A 22,713-nucleotide genomic window follows, 5' to 3' on the forward strand; every position below is an offset into this window, starting at 1 on the left:
TCCCTGGCTCCGTGTTGCTTTGTAGACAGGTGAAAAGGGCTTAGAAACATGTATGTAAGCTGTTTTCATTGATCTCTGTTGGTTCCTTGGACATGGGATGAGCAAATCTTACCTATTTCAGTTCTGAATATTGACAGTCATCACTTTACTTACTAGTAACGTACTTCCTCTTTCCTACACATGTATCACTTATCATATGCAAGACATAAAATCTTTATTCTTTGAAGAATCTGGAAAATGTGTCAGGAGGTTCATAGAAAGGGTCACATCATTTCAAAACTGAAACTTCAGGTCATTTAGTTCACACATTTAAAATCAAGTCAGCCAGGGCTCCAGGAGGAATCAAGGTTACTCCACCTTCACTAGGATAGTTTTTTGACTTTCAGTTCTGTGTTCCATCCACTGCATTACTCTGCCTGTGCTTTCAGAGTTCTTCTGCCCAACATAAGACAAGAGTTTGGGATAATTATCAACAAATGTTATCATTGGGTGTTGTCATATTGGCACCGAAATTACCAGCACTGGCTGTTGGGAACTGGACTCAGAAGGAAAATAATATTTGCTACCCTCCATGTGTTCAGACACAGCTCTGATGGGAAACGAGAGAATGCGGAGGACCACAGAAACGCCCCCAGGGTCCAAATGCTACAGAAACCAGGGATCGTATTCTAGCACCTCTGTGGACTCAGAAAGCTGGCAGCATATTAATTGCCATCAGTAAATTCCTCGGCTGTGCTAACATTTTGCAGATAAATGCTGGTGGAGCTAAATTTTGGCAGTGGTTTACAAAACCACTGGCCATTACTAGGAAATACTCAACACATGCTTATTTCTGTGTACTTGCCTTTTGACAGTTGTGTAGAGACGCATTTAACCTTGCTGTTTGAGGGGGTATTAGAGGATGAGGATCAGAGTTCTCAGAGGCCATCTTAGCTTTCAGAAACTTTAAACACGGAGCTTAGAAGCCTGCTTCAGGTTGTTGAGTTTAATTAGTGACCAAGCAGGGTGGCTCCTGACTGTAATCCTAGCTGCTGCGGAGGTGCATCAGGAGGATCTTGGTTTGAGGCCAGCTGGGCCAAAAGTTAGGGAGAGCCTATCTCAACCACTAAAAATAGAGACAGCCTATCTCAACCACTAAAAAGTTGGGTGTGGTGGGACACCACAAGTTGTCATTGGGGTTGAGTTGTCATTGGTGGACAGGGTGTTCATGCCTGTCATCCAAGCTAGAAGGGAAAGTGTAAATAGAATGACTGAGGTCATGGCTGACCTGGGTTTAAACGCAAAACCCTATTTGAAAAATAACTAAAGCATAAAAGCTGTGGCTCAAGTAATAGAGTGCTTGTCTAGCGAGTGTAAGGCACTGAACTTAAACTGCAGTACCGCTCCTCCCCCCCCAATTTTTTTTTTTATTACTTGCTTTGTACTGCAGTTACTTATTTATCATAAAAAGTCAGTTGTGTGTCTGGTATAACTGGCCACACATGTGGACTAGTCTGCAATTTTTTTTTGTTTTTTTGCAGTACTGGGATTTGTACTTAGGGCCTCCACCTTCAGCCACTCCACCAGCCCTTTTTTGTGTTGGGTATTTTTGAGATAGGGTCTCTCGAACTATTTCCCCAGGCTAGCTTCGAACTGTGATTCTCCTGATCTCTGCCTCCTGAGTAGTTAGGATTACAGGTGTGAGCCACCAGTGCCCAGCTCATTTTAAAATGCTTATTGGAAGAAAAGTCAGTCTCTAGAAAGTTTTGTCTTGGTCTTGGTGAACAATAATTGCTTTACCTAAAGTCTTCACATACATTGGATTTTCATATTATTATTTTTCTCTCTGTCCACTCTCCATTCTTTCTCTTGCTTCCATTGGCCAGCCTTGAAAGAATCTCTCTACCAAAGGTTTTCTGATTACTCATGAGTGGCTTCCCAAAGCAATCGCCAGCATATAAAGTGGGTTTGAGGACAAAGGGAAATGTTTAATCTGCCATAATTTGGGAACTTGGCCATGAACATGAAGTTGTTATTGAGGTTGAGGGTGACCTCAGATACATTAGCAAATGAACATAGTGGCTGGGTGTTCATTTGCTATCAAAAGCTGAGACTCTTCTAAAATATGACTGAGCTGAAGTCATTGCTTGACTTCTGTATGTGTGTGACTTCCCCATGTCCCACAGCAAAAAGAACCCAGAGCCTTTGTTTAGGCTGTGCTTCTGTGTACTTCCTTTTATATTCGCAATACTAGCCAAAAATTATCTTTGCGTAAGCAGGGTAAGGAGTGAATCCGTTTCAGTGGTAGCACCAAAACTTCCAAGCTCTCTCTACGTGCCTTTCAAATTTTTAACCCCTAGGTTTCTGCACACCTGACCAGCTAGACAACAAAGCCACTTAGTTATAGTGGCTCCAGCTAAGCTCTCTAGAGTTTGGTGGATTGTCAGTTTCTAGGGCAGAAGTGCTTTTTTTGGATGGTTTCAGAATTTTCAAAAATATGAGTGGTGAGTCAGCAGCATGAATGCTCAGAATATAAAATTTAAGATGACTTCTGACTTTTAATCATATAATCATATGCAACTTGATCATTTCAGCTTAGCACGCTGGAATAGCAGAGTATGGAAAAGGATCTTCATGAAGGAGCTTTTTCTTCTACATCTAATGTACAAATAGTAATTTGACTAATTTTGCTTCCATTAAAACTTTATTAATGTGACAGAAGTATGCTTTAGAGTCAGAATTGTACTGATGTTTGGAAAACATCTTCAATGAAAGGCATTTTGTTCAAGCTCTTCTGCAAATCCCATCTTCTGAGGTGGACGAGGCAATAGAAGAAGGGAGTGTTTCTTAGGGCTAGTCTGTGGCCTTTGTTGGATGATTTGACTCCAGAGTGAGAGTACAGTTGTCAAATTTCTCCTGGATCTGGCTTTGAACATTTGCTAAGGGTTTATCTTGCCAAATATTGGGTCTCTTTTGGGCAGAAAGACTCAGACTTTTTCAGGTCAGGCCTTTAATTCCCTTTTCTAAGCTCTCTTGAGCTAGACATGTTCTAGGATGGGCTGGGGGGTGTATTCAGGTAGAGCTCCTGCTTAGTATGTGCCAGGCCCTGGGTTCAGTCCTCTGTACCACAAAAAGAAGAAAAAAAATGTGAGAATATGACCTGCCAAGTTTTTTGGGGGGTTTGATTTGGTTTCTTTGTTTTTAATTTTATGTTGTTTGAAACAAAATACATCCTTCTTAAGACTTTTCCCAACCTCCCTTTTCATTTCAGTAGATATTTTGAGGAGATCATAGTTATCACATTTTGAAATTTTATATGCATTTAGCTTCTACTAAATTAAATATTTTAAGACTTGGAAAAATTGAGATTTTCTGCATACAATGATGTATGCAGAACTGAACTTAGAGGTGAATTTTTTGAGAAATAGTGATAGAGTTCTGTGACAAAGACTTAAAATTCTTATTGTTTTCTGTGATGCTTCTATCGTTTCTTAAATTGTTTAGCTGTGATTCAGTTGAGCAATGAAGAGTCTTTAAGTATGTTGAAGTGTTGAAGCAGACTTAAAATAGTTTTAGAAGCCACACTGTTCTTAAGCATTATATATTCTGGTGAAGGACTAAAATATCCAAAAACTTAAACGTTACAAATGCTTACTTGCTGTTTTAAAATTGTGTTTTGCCATTTTCTGCTTGGAGATTTAATATGCTCGCTTCATTCTCTTTTTAATCCACTTTTAAAACTTTACTTCAGGAAGGGAAAATGAACAGCAATTAAATAAGAAAACACATTTAAGGAAAACTTTGAAGACTAACCCCTCCTTCACTAAGGAAATCAGAGCCATCTTGGAACAGAACTTGGTGAAGAAACTGGAGACCCTGGGGATTAATGCAGTACGTTCATTCATTTTTGTAATCTTTGCTAGTTCATTATATTTTGTTTTCTCAATCAGGAAAGATCAGAGAAGAGAAGAAAGCTTGTTAGCTCTGTCCACGTTTGGAGGCCAGGGGTTAATACAACTCAGCTAGCAGACCCCTGGACGACAGTCACTGGTGCATTTCGAAGATCTTACCAAATACTAACTTATTTAAACGTAGAAATAAGTCTCTGAGGGGAGGGATACAAAAAAGAAAAAAAGAAAGAAATCTCTAAAATAAGTGACTTTATTATCTCATAGAAAGGTTAAGTAACTTGGTAAAGGTCACAGTTAGTAATTGTCTTGGAGGTCACAGTGCAGCTTACATTCTGATTAACCCGAAATCATTGCCTACCATGGAATCAGCACATAGCAAATGCTTGTTGAATGAACGAGTGGATGAATTATATTCTAGCTTGTTACCAGATTGAGTAATTTCAGCATATTGTATATATAAACTGTGTTTTTTACACTTTTTATTGGTATACATAAAATGCATGAATCTTAACAAATTGATGAATTAAATACATGTGCCTTCCTAGGCCTGTGTGCACATACATGCAAAACTGTGTGAATATGTATATGTTTACACATACGTGCATGGGGACACACATGTCGGCATGAATATACATGTATGTTTGTGCATTGTGTGCATGTGTCTTCATTGCAGATGAATGTGTGCAAATAGGTGTACGTATATATGCATGTGCAGATGTGTGTGTACAGATCTCTGTATATATGGTGGATATATATGGATATGGATGTGTACATGTGAGCATTTGCGTGTAAATATGTGTCCATACATGTCTTTGTGTTTATGGATGTATGTATGAGTACACGTGAATGTGTGGATGTGGGCATATTTTGTATGTACACACTTATACTTGTGTGCCTATGGGTTTATATGGATATGGATTTATGTGTGTGTGATCTGTAATCAGAACCAGATGACAAGGTTGGACATTTCTAACACCCTAAAAAGACCCCCTTTACCTGTTCCTAATCACTGTCACCCACACTCTGCAACCAGAGGTGACAGGTATCGTGACTGAGTTTTGCTTGTTCTTGGACTTTATAGAAGTGGAATCATGTACTGTGTAGTATTTTATCTTCTTTTGCTTATGATTTTGTCTGTGTGCTTTGTACCTGTAGTTTCATACAGCAGTGGTGTGTTCTTTGTATACGTTCAGTATTCTATTGTGTGAATGTACTGTAGTTTATCTCTTTCCTAGTTGATGGACATGTAGGTTTCCAGCTGGGCTCTTCTTAGCTATTAACTTTTGTACGTGTCCTTTGTTGGACATAGGGCGTCCATCAAAATATATATCTTTTTCTTGGGTATGTATCTAGGAAGGAAGTTGCTGGATCAAAGGGAGGCGTGTGGTTAGTATAAAACTACTGCCAGATAGTTTTCTAGAACGCACCAATTTCCACTCGCCCTCACTGTGCACGGGAAGGAGCTCAGTTGCTCCACATCTTTTAGCAACTCTTAGCATTTTCAGTCTTTAATTTCTACAGAGACTCTTCAGGTGGGTTTCCACCATCCTTAGGACATTCATGGAATGTCCCTAGTTCCTATGCAAATTGTTATTTGGAACTAGTTTTTCATTTTCATGTTCCTTGTTTGCATATGGTTTCTGGGTTTTAATTTTTATTGGGACATTTCCTTTATTCTAGGAGTGTAATAAAAACAGTCTGTAATTTCCCCTAATGCTTGGAGAGGGTTTTTTTTTTTTTCTTTTTTGCTTGTTTCCTGGTTTTGTGTTTGTTTTGCGTGTATCTGGGCTACAAGAATTAGGTTTAGACACTGTGACTTAGGAATCTAACTTTATTACCAGTTGGAGCAGTTGTTCCAGTGTCTTTGGTTAAATAATCCATCCTTTGCCATTTGTTTGAAATGATGCTTTTATTATGTAGGAAATTCCTAAATACATTTGAATTTGTTTTTGGACTTCTGGCTGTCTTACCCTCTTTTCTTACTTTTTTTTGCCAGTATCCTGCTGGTTTAATTGCAGTAACTGTCATATATTTTATTTTTTTCATATATTTTAATATTTTCTAAAGCACATGCTTTTTTGGAGGGACTGGGGTTTGAACTCAGGGCTTCTTCACATTTACAAAGCAGGTGCTCCACTGCTTGAGCCGTGCCTCTAGTCCATTTTGCTCTGGCTATTTTGGAAATGGGTGTCACAAACTATTCACTGACCTCAAAACACAGTCCTCCAGATCTCAGCCTCCCAAGTAGCTAGGATCACAGGTGTGAGCCACTGCACCTAGCTAGCATGTGCCTTCATTTTTTGTGTGGTACTGGGGTTTGAACTCAGGACCTACACCTCGAGCCACTCCACTAGCCTTTTTTTGTCATGGGGTTTTTCAAGGTAGGGTCTCATGAACTATTTGCCTTGGCTGGCTTCAAACTGTGATCCTCCTGGTCTCTGCCTGGTCTCTGAGTAGCTAGGATTACAGGCGTGAGCTACCAGTGCCTGGCTAGAATTTTTAAGTGATGAACTCACATGCCTTCTTTATTTATTTTCTTACTTCAAGGTTTTCTGGCAGTTCTACATTTTTTGTGAACTTTAGAAAAACATCCCTAGTTCCAGAATAACCCGTTGAGTTTCTGATTGAAATTGCGTTAAACGTTGTATCTTAGTGAGGAAGGACTGACGTGGGTATAGTGGTGGGCCCTTCCATCCAGTTACAGAATACAGAAAGACAGCACTAAGTGGCTGGTCACAGAGACAGATGGCAGATCTCTGGTGAGAGATTGTATCCAGTGAACTGAAGGAAACGTAGGGACATCGAGCAAGCAGCTGAGATCAGAGAAAACTTCTTAGAGGTGGCAGCACTTAATCTGGTGACAGATTTGTGTCCTGGGCAACTGGGTGGGGAGGTGGGGCTACTCCCTGGGATGGGGAAGACTTGAAGGATGGGGGGAGGGGCAGGGGAAAATGGGACTAAAGATGGGAGACTGGTTTGTGTGTGAGACACTGTTGTTAAATAAGTAGCCCTTTAACTAGCTTTCTTCTGTCTAGATTCCCATCAAACCCAGATTATTTTTCTCAGATCACCTCTTTAAGTAGGCTAGTTACATAATGGAAAGTCACCTCTGATGACTTTCTCTTTCCTATGGAAGGTCCTTGAAATTTTTGTGTTGGCTTTTAGCCTCCTTTCCTGGTCTTAACCACCCAGGCCTTTATAAGAATAGCCTACTGGACACATTCTGACTCTTTCTGACCCAATGCCTGTCTTTCCCATGGAGAATCCCTGCCCCGGTGCCTACTCATGTAGAAATTCTCCTTGTTTCTTACTTGTTTGACTCCACCCCTCTATCAGGGCACAGCTCAGCCTCTTTGCTTCAGTCTTCTCTGGCCTCTGTGGCTTCTGATGGCCTCTCTCCCTGAAAGTCCTGTAGCCTGGGTGGACTCATTTGGCCCTTATCACACAGCCTAGTATCATTGATCAGCAGTCGTAAACATTCAGACACACACTCACTGTGCCTGGCTGCACTGAGCCTGGCTCACTGTGCCTGGGGTTGGGCAGAGTATTCTATGCTGGGATATTCCCCACTTCCTGGAGCCCAGGAAGGATGGATTGAAGCATTGGTGACATACCCACAAAATGGAAAACATCCCAAGATAAATGATTAACTTCGCATCTTATTCTTTTAGAACATACGGGGTATTCCAAGTGATCACTTGAATAGAGTGCTTAGAACCGTGGAATTAGGAAGACATGAGCAAGAAAGAAAAATACCAAACATTCAGCAAATTCGGGAATCCCTTGAACATCAGGTCAGCTGTAAAATTGAGGAGAAAGCATTCCTGTCTTCAGGTGAGTTTCTTACTGCCTGCTAGTTCTTTGCTGGAGATGAAAACTTAATTTAACAACTTTTTCAATATGGTTTACAAACTTCAGTGCTTTATTGGCAACTCTCATACTATTTGTACTGTAATTGCTGGGGTTGAGTTTCGTTTTATATTTTAAAAAGTCAGGAGTCTGGATTCTAGACCTTCAAGACAGGCTTATTCACTTCCATGGTATTGTACTACTTAGTTTTGCTTTTCACTTACAGTAAGGCATTAGAGACTCATGAATGCCACTGCTATTCCAGATAAATACAGCATTCCTCAAATGGACACATTTTCAGCTGGAGAAATACCCAAAGCAATCCAGCTTCCTCCCAAAAGCAAACCATTGGTTAGACAAAGACCTGTTTTTACTGAGAAGGCAGCTGTTCCAAAGTGAGTATTTTCTTTTCTTTTTGGCGGTACTGGGGTTTGAATTCAGGGCTTCATGCTTGCTAGACAGGCACTCTACACTTGAGCCACTCTTCCAGTCTGTAGAGTGAGTATTTTCATCCCTGAAATTTTTTTTGTTGTTTATCTTAGCCAGATTGGGCTGCCATAGCATTTTAGTGTAGACTGGGTGACTTAAACAACAGAAATTTAATTTCTCACAATTCTGGGGGCTGGAAGTCTGAGATCAGGGTTGGCAGTAAGATCAAGTTTTATTGAGGGCTCTTAATGCCTTGCAGACAGGTCTTTCACTTTGCCCTTACATGGCAGAGAGCAAGCTCTAGTCTCTTCCTCCTCTTAAAAGGGCCCTAATCCCATCATGGGAGCCCCATCCCATAACCCCACCTAAGCAATTACTTCCCAAAGACCCTCAACCATCAGATAACATCACACTGGGGATCAGGCCTTCAGCATGTGCATTTGGTGGGTTGCTAACACGAGTCTCTATCAGTGTGTCATGTCTGCAGTTCCCATGTAGTTTTTGGTTGACATTGAGAGACTTTTGTAACTCTCCTTCTTTAATACATACCAAAAGTAAAAATTCCATAACTCCATAGAAACTTATGTTAAACTATATTAATTTGCTTGTGCACTAAGAAATATTTTTGTTATTTTTTTTAGAAGTAAGAAAAATATCATAGACGATCCTTTTCCCAGAAAGGCTTCATCTATTGTGTGAGTACTGGTAGAAGTGGGAGGAATTTTTTAAATTCTTCTCATTGTAAATTAGCATGGTCATTGTTAACTGAAGCCATGGTGATTAATCATTGTGATTAATTTGTGATTCCTCTGTGATGGTGTGGTATTTGTGATGTGTCCGTTATGTAAATCAATAGCACTTAACCACTTTGTGGTCTCCATGAGGTCAGGGGATTACATCTGAGTTGTTCTCGTGTACGCCTCTCCAGTGTGGAATAATTTCTCAATAAGCACATTTAAATCAAGTGGATGGTGTTGAGTTTCAACTGCTGGTTATATGAGAGTCAGTTTCAGATGAAGTTTCAGTGTTCTAGCTCCTTATAAAAGTTGACAAGAACCCCAGACTTTAGTCTGTTGAGCTCTCTTTAGAATTCTTGCTCAGTCGCTCATCAACTGTGATTCAGTTGATTACTGCTTGAAGTCTCAATTTTCTTAAAAAATGTCAATAATATGGAATAAATACTGCCTTTTTCACAGGATAGTTTTACAAATTAAATAGGAGTATATGAAAAGGACTTAGCTCATTCAGTGCTTAGCACTTGTGATACTCAATAAATTGTAGGTACATTGTAGCTATTAATAATGCAGAATACTAATTTTCACTGTAATTTATCATAATTCCATCATTATTATCTGATTTTAGAGATATTGGAGCCATAAATCTCCCTTCTCCAGGGCATTGTATGGTGAATTGTGCTTCAGCTCCCAAAAGCGCTTTTCATGAGCATAACCTCATGGGAAGGGCTTTATTTCATGGGATGTACTACGACTGAATCAACATGTACAAGTCTAATAGGCGTATAGGTATATATTGGTATATAGATCCTCTATAATGAATGAACACTGCTAGGAACAGGGATGCAGCCAGGGGGCAGTGGCTCACGTGTGAAATCCCTGCTACTCCAGAGGCAGAGATCAAAGTTCAAGGCCAGCCCATATAAAAAGTTAGCAAGATCCTATTTCAAAAGAAAAGGTGGGCATGGTGGTGTAATTCCATCTACAAAGGATGTTTAGATAGGACGATCACAGCCCTAGGCAAAAACAAGACCTTATCTGAAGAATAGTCAGAAGGGCTGGTGGAGTGGCTCAAGTGGTAGAGGGCTTGCATAGGCCCCAAGTTCACAACCCAGTACGACCAACTAAAATGGGGATAACCCATGTGAAAATACACATTAAAGTATGTATATAAATGCTTTCTTTAAGGTGCAGTATACAGGCAAGTTAAAGGTAATGACATTATTTTTTAAAAAGAGAGACACTGGTTTTAGTGTGGAAAATGTTTCCCTTTTGAATATTAAGAATATTAAGAATCCGTACATCTGAGCTGAGAGGAAGATGGTGGTAGCTTCAGTCCATTGTGGTCTAGGTATGGAATGTCCCCTGGGCCTTGATGCCACATAGTCTGTGGCCTCAGAGAAGTCCCTTCATGTGCTCTTGGAGTTACCCTGAGAGGGCTCGCTCCAGTGGTCGTGAGCCCTGACTCTTAAGGAGACAGCAGCTCTGTTTTGGTTCTGACTGGTGCAGGACACCTCCCTTCAGTTCTGAGGAAGAGCTGGATGAGGATGACTTCATCCAGGCCTACATGTCCCCAGACTTACTGCCCACGCAGCCATCTAAGAGCAGCAAGAGTGGCTTCGGAAAGAGCACCATCATAAGTGACACGGATGGGACCGAGGGAAGCGAAGTGGAGGACTCCGATGCCTCTTCTCCCAAGCCCACAGGTGAGCTTTGATCACCAGAAAGTTTTATTTAGGATAGTGGTCCCCACCTGGGGACACAAGCACTGGGTGTGCTCGAGGAAAGAATGCGCTCATCCAATGGTGCCCAGAAGGAAGGTGGGAGTGCCATCTTCAAACTGAGGGAGAGGACAGGACAGGGATGCCCTAGGGCATGAGTTCCCACCACTGCCTGAGGAAGTACCACAGACTAGGTGGCTTAAGCACAGAAGTTCATGGTGTCGCCATGTGGAGGCTGGAAGTCCAAGGTCAGGGTGTTGGCGGGGTTGGTGAGGAAAGGGTTTTTAACCTGGACCTCCATCGTAACTCTAGATGGCCAACTTGTCTTACACATTTTCATGTCATTCCCTCCCTGTCCCGATTTCCACTATTTATGAGGACATTGTTTGCCTAGGTCAGGGCCCACTCTTAATGACCTCACTTTAATTTAATTATCTCTTTACCCTGCCGCCATGTCAGGGTACATTCTGTGGTACTGGGGTGAGGATTTGATATGTGTTTTGAGGCGGCACAATTCACCGTAACACTGGGGAACTGGCACAATGGCTGCTCTCAGACACTGTGCTGCCTTTTGGAGGTGGAATAATTTTAAAGACAAGGTCTCAGTCTGTGTCTTCAGTAACTTGCTAAGAGAAGTGGAATCGACGAGTCATTTATTTTATTTTTTTATTCATTTATCCACATGTGCATACATTGTTTGGGTTATTTCTCCCCTGTGCCCCCTGCCCCCACCTTCCCCCACCTGTCATTTTTTTTTAAAAAGAAATTTTCGTTTCATGTAACTTTTTTAAATTACAGATTTTAAATGGGTTGGCCATAATTATTATACTATGTATGATTTGTACATACCACACAGTTGTATAATTATGTCAAGTTAACTAAATTCATTTAAAAATAACTCATTGATTTGGAAAAATATTCATTTAAATACCCATTCATACACATTACCTTGTTGAAATTAAATTTCTAACTATGTACTTAAATGAGACCCTCCTTGTCTGATTTAAAATGAAAACTTAATAGATTTGTACCTGAAGGATCATGATTTTTTTTAAAGGAGTTGTAAGTGTTTAACTTTTTCCCAACCCCAAAATACTTTGATGAATTTGTTTTAATAATACATAATTATGTGCAAAGTTGACTGTAAAGTTATTTTGGAACTGAAGATAGGTATAACTTATAAAAAGCTTTCCTTGACTAATTTCTATTGGCCCTCAAGGAACCTCCTTTAAAACACAGACTGAAAAAGTTGAAAAGATGGTCTCACAGCAGAGGAATGGGAGTAAGCCCGCTCCTGGGATGAATGTTCCAGACATGTTTATCAAAAAAGAAGAAGAAGAACTAAAGGTGAAATCACTTACTGGCTACACATACATTAGTTCCTCTTTTGATGAATATCCCCTAATAATAATGTTTAATGGTGAAATGTGAGACATGTGATTACTTAGTACAGTAGAAGTTGAGATTTTTACCTTATCTTGCTTTGGGTGTTGTGTTTCTTATCATTTCCACAGAGAATGAGAAGGTGCTGGAGTGATAACCTGGTGCAAGTTGTGTATCCCTAACCTGAAAATTCAAAATTTGGATTGTTCAAAAAACCCTAAACTTTTTTAAGCACCAGCATCACATTTAAAAAGTTTCTAGTTTTGTGGCTGAGGGTGTAGTTCTGTGGTAGAGCCTATGCTTAGTATGCACAAGGCCCTGGGGTTCAATCCCTAGCACCAAGAAAAAATAAGTTTGAGATTTTGGATCATTTTGGATTAATGATTTTCTGGATTAGGGATACTCACACTTATTTAGTAAAGTCTCTGCAAATATTCCCAAATCCAAAAGTCTGTAAAATTGGAAACACTTCTAATCCAACCATTGTGAATAAGCATTACTCAACCTATAATAATACATCATAAACAAATTACAATTTATAGATTTTTCAGAATTGTTATGTGTACTATTTGATGCTTACAGATATTAGATGACTTGTACAAAAAAAAAAAAAAAACAACTTGTAATTGGTTAGGATCTGGGGCCTCCACATCCAGACTTTTCTGTTATCTTGGTGTGACCCTGAAGTAAAATAGGGACTTGTCAGCATCTCACCCTAGCTGGGTTGAGAGTTGAGGGCTTGGCAATCTCCTCTGCCTGCAGCAGACAGGAGGCCTAACCATTTTCTAAGTGGTTATAACACCCAGCAGGCCAGAGTGTGGATGGAGCCCCCCAGTTGTATTTCTGGGCAGCTTGTCTGTGTTGGCTGGGTCTTCCAATAGTAGTCATTCTTAATTTTTTCCCAAAACTTAGAATGAATTTCTACCCTGCTCATCTTTGGATCTAGGGCATTCCACCAAACTATTCTTATTATTTAGTGCTGTTTGTGCTAACACAAGCTAAAAATGACCAAAAGTCATGTGGCACTCGAGAGAGCTAAGGTGTCCTCCTTTGGACATGTGCTCTTTTTGGTGAGAGGCTGGTCCTGCCAGGCTCCTGTAGAGCTCTTATGTGATGTATGCTACCCTGCGGATCAGAGCTTCCTATCCTTACAATGTAGTGTTTCTGGAATTTTCTGAATTCATGATTGGTAAAGAAAAAAAAAATATATATATATATATATGTAATTTCCATGGCAGAAAACAAGTAAAAGGTGCTTCCTTCAACTCTCCAAACATAGACCTGCAAATCCATTTCACTGTCCTGTAGAAATGCCCAGATTTGGGATTCTCTGTCATTCCCAACTTCTCTTTGCATTCATTCAGTGTCAGCTACTCAGTCCCCATTACGTTTACTCTCTTGTGTATTTCTTCCTTTCAGTGCATAGATGTGGATGATGACGACTGGGACATATCATCCTTAGAAGAAGAAAAATCCTTGGGGGAAAAAAATGGGAAAGAACACAAGGAGCCTCCACCTGTGAAGAATGAACCAAATTCTACTCAAGTGCCAAGTGTCTGGGGTGCATTTATCCCTCGGCCGCCCAAGGGAGAAGGTCTGCTACTCTGGCTCTCAGTCCATTTTCTGATCAGTTGTGGTTCATTTTGATAAATACCTGCTTCAGTTATGCTGGTGTATCAGCAGGCAAAAACACATGACTGGGGGCTGGGGATAGAGCTCAGGGGTAGAGAGCTTGCTTAGCATGCTTGAGGCCTTGGCTTTCACCTCTGCAACCACACACGCACGAGTGCCCCGTCACACACCCATGCAAACCACTGTTGGTGTAACAAGGTCTTGATGCTTTATGTTATTTTAATAAGGTCTGAATATTTACAACTACTGATTTATGTATATTTACTGATCACTTTAATTTTTGGCCTAATCTTTCATTTAAAACTTTACACCAAGCACAGTGGTGCACACATGTAATCCCAGATTACATGGGGGGGTGTAAGTAGGAAGATTGCAGTCTAAGGCTGGCGGGAGCAAAAAGCACTAGACTCTGTCTGAAAAATACCTAAAGGCAAAAGGGGTGGAGCATGGACCAAGTGGGAGGGCTTCTGTCCAGAAAGTGCAAAGCCCCAAGTTCAAACACCAGTCCCACCAAAAAGAAAAAGATATGCTTTTTCAAAATATCCAGTTGTCTTCCTGTACATGTCTCATAGAAATTAAATTTTCTCATCTAGCTGGTTGCCAGTGAGTCATGCCTAAATCCTAGCTACTTGGGAGGCTGAAATCAGGAGGATTTCGGTTCAAGGCCGAAATAGTTTGAGAGACCCCCATCTCCAAAATTACCACAGCAAAATGGACTGGAGGTATGGCTCAAGCAGTAGAGTGCCTGCTTTGTAAGCACAAAGTCACCCTGAGTTCAAACCCCAGTTCCACCAAAAAAATTCTCATCTACACCCAAATGAGATTATTCTTCTGGGAGCCTTCCTGTATTTCTTTCTTTCCTATTAAATGTTCTTCTTGATTTTCTTCCAAGGAAAGTGTTTCTTATACACATGTGAACTGCTTCCTGTCCACCTAGCCTAGAGCCTGGATAAGTCTAGTAGTTTACCTCTCAATAGATTGAATTTTTTAATTAGAAAAGTGTAGTTATATATATTTTGTTTGTTTGAGACAGAGTCTCATTTTCTAGCCCAGGCTGTCTTCAAACCCCCAGCCCTCCAGCCCCCACCTCTCAAGTGCTGACATTACAGGCATGTACCACCACACCTGGCTATAATTCAGGTTTTAGTTTTTTTTTTAATCAAAATAATTCTTGCACATAGTGAAAGTCAATTTGTACAGAGGGCTTTGCCATCCCATTTCTCGCTACCTTCAGTGCCTGGTGAGCACCCCATATCTCTCAGTAATGGACTTAGCTCTCTTTCTTGATTCACCAACTTCAGACATTAGCTGTTGGTGTCCTGCTAAGACAAAGAGAGGGCTTTGGCTCATTTTCACCCTCTGCTACATCTCTCATGCCTCCTCTTCACTATTTTTATACCTTATTTGTAATTTTTAATTAGTAAGTACCTGTAGGTTCCACATTTGCACTTTTCATTTTCAGCAGGATCTCTTGTGCCCCCTCTTCCCGTCCTTTTAAAATGAACCATTGCTGCCTTGAGGTCTTGGCTCTGTCATTGCTCTCTACCAGTGTGTCAGCTATGTATTTACTGTCAAATTGTAGAATAACATGACTGTCACATAACCATCATGAGGTTATCTGTGCTATCCATAGAGCAGCTTTAAAAGTTAAAAACCAAAAGACCATGTTTGTGTTTACAGCCCATCTTAAGGAACAGGGCCAAGAGGACACTCCAATGCCATGACCCTCTGTCACTCAGGCAAATGTCTATAGAGTCAAACAAATGACTCTGTAGTGCCCTATTTCAGTGGCTCAAAATCATGAAACTTTTTAAAATTGACCTCATATTTAAGTTAATCCACCCTAGCAAAACCCGTTTTTAACACTTACCTACTAAGTGTTAAACTTAGAGATTTGTGTTGACGTGTGGATATTAATTCTCTTTTCTTTACACATTTGTTCACTTAGAGTTAACAACAACACAAACCTACTGAGTACTTTCAGTATCCAGGCCCTGTGCCAGGTGCTGAACCAGGATGTGCCTCTCCTGCCCAGAAGTTACTGGGGTGCAGGACAGGGATCCTTGAGATATGGCCAGTTATGGGGGGCAAGGATTGCTCAGCAGAGCTGGGCACCGATGGCTCAGGCCTGTAATCCTAGCTACTCAGGAGGATCCTAGCTACTCAGGAGGATCAGGAGGATCATGGTTCAAAGCCAGCCTGGGTAAATATTTCCTAAGTCCCTATCTTGAAAAAAATCCATCACAAAAAAGGGCTGGAGGAGTGGCTCAAAGTGTAGGCCCTGAGTTCAAACCCCAGCACCAAAAAAAGGATTCCTCAGCAGATTCAGACACTGAATGATGAAAGACAGTATGAGAAAATGTCTTCACAATGTCCCTTTCTTTTTTCTTTTTTTTTTTTTTTTGTCAGCACTGGGGCTTGAACTCAGGGCCTTGCGCTTACTAGGCAGGCACTCCACCACTTGAGCCACTCTGCCAGTTTGACAATCTGCTTGTTTAACCACTGGGCCATTCTCTCTCTCTCCCTCCACAGGACTTCAAGAAAATGAATCGAGCACATTAAAAAGCAGCTTAGTAACTGTGACTGACTGGAGCGACTTTTTAGATGTATAACTTCAATTCCACATGTCAGAAGATTCTTCCAGAAGCCAGCAGCATTTCAGTAATGGCCTACCTAATTCTGACGCTCCTGCCTTACAGCCTCCCATCCCACAGTAACAAGGAAGCTGACTCAAAAGAACAAGGGTCTCTTTAATGGCACTTCATGCAGTATTGAAAAACAAATTGTCAACAGTATTTTGAAGCATATAAAGGTGTTTGACTTCTGCTGCTTAAAAATAAGGTATCTTTGAAGTCATAAAAAGTGTTTTCTTCAGAATGGTACTCTAGTGTTAAATGTATTTTTTTCCTACTAATTTTCAAGTGAAACAATTTTTTTTAACTTATAGCAGGTTTGGGTTTGAATTACTACAGTTTTATTTAAATATCTTTATGTAGTTTGGAAGTGTTTCTATTAACAAAATTCTGTACATATCCTTAAAATTGAATTAGTAGAATCAGTGAAATCCCAAGAGTTAGACTGGTTATTTTTCATATAGAAATTAAGTTTAGAATGCAAAGTTTAGCTAGGCCCGTGTTAAATACATTTTCCTAAAATACTCAATCATATTCAGCTTTGAGCCCCTAAAAGCATGTTGCTATGAAAGTTATTTTCTGCAGTTTAATAGTTACCATGGATATTTTGTGAATAAATGTAACTATTTTAAATGCCAATTAGTTTTATTAGAATACCAATAGAAAAGATTGAGCCATTGCTAAATCATGTGTGAATGTAGTTTTTCTTTTTTTTTTTATAATGCCCAACCCATATTATAAAATACCTCAAAACCAATTCAGTTATGTTCTTGAACAATGACCTTGTCAGAGGTCAAAAAGTTCATATAAACTGAGGTGGGGTTTTTTGCATTTTTTTTATACTTTGTGGTACTATTGGTACTGTTTCCCAAAACAGTAACATTTTAACTAAATGGTTTGTTGGGTTTTGGATCTCTTCTCACCTGTCAACCTTTCCAGTAAACCCTCCATGACATCATTGTGACTGTGGCTGGTTATTACAGATGATTTCTGAGCCAAATCCATCCAGGGACTTACTAATGGCCCAGCTTGCTCTAGGGGCCATGCCCTGCACCATCCCGACTTTAGAATAAACCCGGTTCTACTCTCTTCGGGGTTCTTTGCAAATATACCCATTCCAAACTTCTAAAAGTATTCTTCAAGCTTCCTGCAAGGGCTGTATTAATGTAACTTCAATTCCACATGTCAGAAGATTCTTCCAGAAGCCAGCAGCATTTCAGTAACAGCCTCCCTAATTCTAGCACTCCTGCCTTACAGCCTCCCACAGTAACAAGGAGACTGACTCAAGAGAACATACGTGTGTTTCTAAAAGATTTAATAAATGATGGATCAAACTTTCCTGTAGTAGGAGAGAGATGAGCTACTTACAAAAACACTGTGCCCAAGCTAGTCTGCAGGTCACTTTGTCCATTAGTCATTTCTTCCACAGGGACTGAGCCATGTGGTTTTGATCTGGTTTTTTTTGTTTGTTTGTTTTATTTTGTTTTGTTGTTTTTAAAATGTACTAGTTCATTTCTCTTTTTTTTTTTTTTTTTGGCAGTATTAGTTCATTTCTTAGAACACCTTTGGGATGTGGTCATTGTCATAATCTTCATCCTAAAGATGTTAGAAGCAGTACGGAGTAACTCACCAAGGGCTACACGGCTAGAAAGTGACCAGAGCAGGCTTTAAACCAGGTTTCTGTGCCGAGTCACGTGTCTGCCGTATGTTCATTCCTGGTTCAAAGGCTGGGGAAACATAACAACCTTCTCCTCAGTAAACCCAAGGTTTCAATTAGGTCAGAATGTCTGTGACACCAAAGCCCATCCTTTAACTTGTCTGTCTGGTCATATCACTTTTTCTACTTGTTTTGTTCCTTTTCCCTGGAACATTTTCTTATATTGCCCCTCCCTGATACCCAGCTAACACGTTTCTGGTCACTAGCAGAACTTTTCTGTACCTTCATCCCGTACCTCCCTCTAAATTCACTACAGTCTACATATTATCTTCACTAGCTCAGCTTTCAGTTAATTTTATTTTGTTTTGTTTTAAGTGTACACCCACACAACACTGGCCCCACGCTGGTCTGAAGCACACAACCTACCTTTCTATCTGTCAGTTTGCTAGTATCTCTGGAAAAAGGTATTTCAACTACTAACTTGGTATGGAGGGTTTTTTTTTTTTTTTAAACAAATCTGTTTGCTTTTCCTTCCTCCAAATAATGTGATTTTTCTTGTAATCATTCACAGTTCAGGAAAGTCATATTGACCCCTATGTAGTGATTCATACTGGACAATTTCCTACAGCTAACCCAGGCACCAGTTCTTACCCACAGCTTACACTGTCTCAGCCAAAATCTAGGTTCTGGTTCTGTCACTACCGTGGCAGGTTTCTTAAGGTCTCTGTTTTAATTCTCTTCTCTGTAAATGCAAGCTAATGAAAGTGCATATCGCATGGTGTACTGTGAGACAGAAGTGTGCCAGGGCACATAAGCATTAATGGTAGTAACTGTTGCCTTCCTGGGCTTGTTAGACATAGGGCTGGCCCCAGGAGATAATCTGTCTTTGTTGAGAAGTCACTGGAGCAACTTAACATGTCTTGCAAAGTCTCTGAATCACTCATATTCAGGACCTATGGGCTATAGAAGAACTGTGCCCACCAGCTCTCAAGGAGGCAGGTATGGTGCAAGGTTCCAGGACTTCCTTTATTGGCTTCAGAGTCAGCCACCAATGGCCACAGCTCTGCTGATGCTGATGCCTTGCTTTCTGTGGACTCTGCAACCTGTATTAGAGAAACCTACACAGTGACTTAAGGTGGATGTGCCACATGAAGGGGAATGGCAGCTTGGCACCAAAAACCCTTCCATGAGTTAGGAATGACAGTCCTGACAGAAGGGAGTAAAGGGAGTAAAGAAGTAGACAATTCTATGCAGCAGCAGAGGGACACTTGAGGAATAGCTCAGACTGTCTCCATACTGTCTATAAGCCACCATTCCTCGCATACTTCTGTTTCACATATGAATGAAGTAGGAATGGGGTCAAAGATCTCCATGCATGAAAGATCAAAAGTTTAGTACAAACCTTTGGTACTACATGCTTTACATTTTCTCTAAATATGTAAAATGTACAAATCCTGTAAATAACCTGTTTATTTTTTTAATAGAAAGCCACCATAGAAAGTGATTAGTACATAACTGTAACATTCATACAATCAACCAAGTCTTGAACTTCATCTTTTAAAAATAGTTTGAGTGTTAATTATAGAAGGGCCTTGACTGGAATCATTTTGAGAACAGTTCGCTTTTATAACAAACTCAAGATACAGCTTGCCAGCTGAGCTCTTTTAGACATAAGCATTTTTATCAAACTGTTTTGAAGAGTTTGTGGTTTTAAAATCTCCTTCTCCACCATGATACTTTGTCCGAGAAGACATGACAGACGTGGGTCCGTTGTATGTATACCCCATTCTGAAAGGCAAAACACAGTTTGGCAGATTTTGTTCAACACATAAGGCAAACAGAACTTGACACAAACCCATTTCTGTTGATAACTCAGTTTAAGACTTCCTCTTTGTTGTTGGCTTTCTTCCCTCCTCAGACCTTGAGACATAGTTCAGTGTTTCTGAGTAACTTTTGTTTGACAAAACAATCTCTGCAGAAGAAATTCATGGCTTATTCATTTATTTAGTTATTCTTTTTCAAAACTATTTTTTTAAAGCTCATCTTCCTGGAATCTGGGAGAATTAACAGTGACCTTTGTCAACAATTCCTGCCTATACAAAGAATTTAATAAGGCCAACACGAAGAACATGCCCTTATATTTAAGCTTGTATTTCTAACTGCAGAAATGGCTTTGGAATATTATAATGATAAGCTCTTAAAACAAAATGAGAAACTATTCCTGAATCCCATGAACTATCTAATTTGTTCCATATGTAATGTTTTAGGAGAGTATAGTGCTTTTTAACAAGTAGTTTTTGTCTCTTTTTCATACCTGGGTGTTTTGTTGTTTTCAGATATTGAAAAGCAAAATATGACACCACCAATTATGCAGAGTGAGGCTCCTGCCCATCCAATAAACAGAGCGGCTCCTAATTCATACCTGTGAGAAAGTATTACACAAGTATTACAGCTTACTTATTAGGGGGGTAAACAATATTTAACACTGTTGGGCAACAGTTGCTAAATGCTCATACTTTTTGCTATCAACTTGTAAAGGAAGTTACTACACCTTTGTGTCTATAGAAAGCTGTAAACTCTTCTCAAAGTGTTGTTGTAACCATTTTTTTGATAGTCTCCAACATCCTGAAAGAAAATGAGTATGTTTAGGCAGACAAGGTCAAAGTCTAGATCTGACTCATTTGGCACCTTTCTCTAGGTTCTGCCTTCACTTCCCAAAACCTTCCACCCGTTCACTCTATTTGAAGTGTAAATTATTTAGGAATACTGTAGTTAGAAAAGGAAGGCTTCTACCCCTTTTGTTTTGGGTCTCCTCAGGAATGTTGGTCACATTCCTGCTGTATATAAATAAATCATGGTACCAAGGTGTCCATAAAGGATCAGGATGGAAATGGCTTCATCTTACAATAACGGCTATTATTTAGTGATACATTGCTAATCAGCATCTCCTGGATGGCAGGCCATAATACCCTGCAGATGACCAAAGCAGATGCATAGATGAACATGACAGTCCCTCCCTTGGGGAGGACAATGTTTTTAGGGAAGAGTCACCCAAAGCAACAAACTACGGAATAAGAAGAGCATAGCGAAACCAAGGGTCTGTGCATTCTCATTATGTCTGTCCTTTTCCTACAGAATAGGTTGCTGTTGCTTTTTATAGAGGGTCTTTTATATAGGGTCTTGGCTCATAGACCTGTAATCCAAGGCAAAAAGAAAAAATTTTCTTCTAATGGTGCTTTTCAGTATAAAGTAAAGCTGAAGTGGGAAAGGTCTGTTTTGATTGCACAGAATCCATAGTGAAGATGAGGTTAGGAAGGTCAGAGGTAAAGAGAAAACAGGACCCACGGTTGGTCCCCTCACCAGTTACTTCCCCCTGACCAATTGTGGGACCAGAGCCCAGGGGTGTGGAGGTCCACAGTGCTGCTGACAGCAGCTTGCCAGAGCTGCCCGTGGCTGTCCTGAGCCTCTTGCCTTCTGACTTGCCATGCCACAAATTCTGGACTCTTGTCCCTGGAATAGGCAAGCTTTCTGGTGTGGTTTGAGTGGCCGTAGGGGTTAATGTAGCCCAACCACTAGCCAAGAGACCAGGAAGCAATGCTTACAAAAATCAGTGGCTTTGGGATGGGATTACATGCACAACAGTGCTACCCTTGGAATCCCTTCTTTTCTCACTGTCCTGCCACCCTTCCTGGGAAATTAAGTGACAGATGGGGCAAGGAACAACTGTGACAGCAACTAGGAGCAAGTACTTCATCCAGTTCTAGAAGCCCAGATACTTCTCCAAGGGGTCCATCAGGGCAATGGCAAACAGATGTTGGTATAAGTGGACAAAAACACACTCAGACTGTACACACACACACACACACACACAGACACCCCAAAGAGGGTTGAGGAGTGATGTGCTGGAAAAGAAAGCCCAACCAGAAACATCAAACTGGGAGTTTAGAAGACACTCATGTTGTACATCCCTAAAGGATGTCCTAAATATCCTCAACCTGCTCTGCTTCTATGTTGTCTTAATGCGATGTACATAAGAGACACAGTCCTGCCAAGCTGTGTTGTACATGTCTTTTGACCTCTTTGAACACCCAAAATCCTACAGAGAGCTGACTTCAGACCCACTCAGTGCCATCCTTTGGCAGTATAATGAAAGGAACGAACATAGCCAAACACTTCAATGTGGAGGACATTACTAACTAAGATGACAACTCTAAAATCTTATGCCTTTTATTTTTCTCTACTTTCCCCTCCTGGAGGTTAGGCTGTCTTCTCTCCTACAACTTTGCCTTAGCAAAGGAGTATATCCTGAAGAGAGTCTGAGATTTTTTCACAATACTGAGCTTTATTAAAACAGGATGTTAGTGCCATGTACTATGGGTGATTAAGTATCTTCTTATTATTGGTGGCCAGTTGAAGGATGGAGGAGACAGAAACCGTGAGCCACAGCTGGGCACTGAATTTATGGAAAGCGTTACAAACACGTACAGTATTGTAAATTTCAGGACTGTCTTCATTAACTCAAACAATCTTTAAACTTTCCGAAGATATTTGAGAGTCATGAGTTTGGCTTATTAATAACTGGCTCATTTACTCCTTTTTAGTGTATTTCACTTTTCATATAGGGTAAATGTCAAGGAAAATATCATTTTCATTTGACTTCTATTGTGACCTCTGTCAAACACTTAATAAGTAGTACCCATTTAGACTTGATTTTAGAGACCCTAAATCTATCCTAGCATTTTTTAACAATTCGGATGTGCCAGCTTTTGTACTGGTTCTTTCTCT

The 22,713-nt window shown here is 40.3% G+C and overlaps 2 protein-coding genes across 6 annotated transcripts in view; one reads left to right on the forward strand and one right to left on the reverse strand.

The window, feature by feature from the left end:
* The window catches only part of Dzip1 (DAZ interacting zinc finger protein 1), a 60,626-nt gene extending 43,397 nt beyond the window's left edge, over nt 1-17,229 (forward strand). For all 4 annotated transcript variants that reach the window (XM_074043124.1, XM_074043123.1, XM_074043125.1 and 1 more), the window contains 8 exons: nt 3,731-3,870; nt 7,562-7,724; nt 8,005-8,134; nt 8,810-8,863; nt 10,412-10,608; nt 11,843-11,970; nt 13,426-13,600; nt 16,171-17,229. In XM_074043124.1, coding sequence (XP_073899225.1) covers nt 3,731-3,870; nt 7,562-7,724; nt 8,005-8,134; nt 8,810-8,863; nt 10,412-10,608; nt 11,843-11,970; nt 13,426-13,600; nt 16,171-16,250 — 1,067 coding nt within the window. In that variant the 3' untranslated portion in view covers nt 16,251-17,229. The remainder of the gene's footprint in view (nt 1-3,730; nt 3,871-7,561; nt 7,725-8,004; nt 8,135-8,809; nt 8,864-10,411; nt 10,609-11,842; nt 11,971-13,425; nt 13,601-16,170) is intronic.
* Nucleotides 16,369-22,713, reverse strand: part of Cldn10 (claudin 10) — a 112,948-nt gene continuing 106,603 nt past the window's right edge. For both annotated transcript variants that reach the window (XM_074043128.1, XM_074043127.1), the window contains exons 4-5: nt 20,243-20,350; nt 16,369-19,716 (exon numbers count right to left, since the gene is read on the reverse strand). In XM_074043128.1, the coding sequence (XP_073899229.1) occupies nt 19,593-19,716; nt 20,243-20,350 (232 nt within the window). In that variant the 3' untranslated portion in view covers nt 16,369-19,592. The remainder of the gene's footprint in view (nt 19,717-20,242; nt 20,351-22,713) is intronic.

The sequence above is a fragment of the Castor canadensis genome, chromosome 10 (assembly GCF_047511655.1).
Source record: "Castor canadensis chromosome 10, mCasCan1.hap1v2, whole genome shotgun sequence".
NCBI lineage: Eukaryota > Metazoa > Chordata > Mammalia > Rodentia > Castoridae > Castor > Castor canadensis.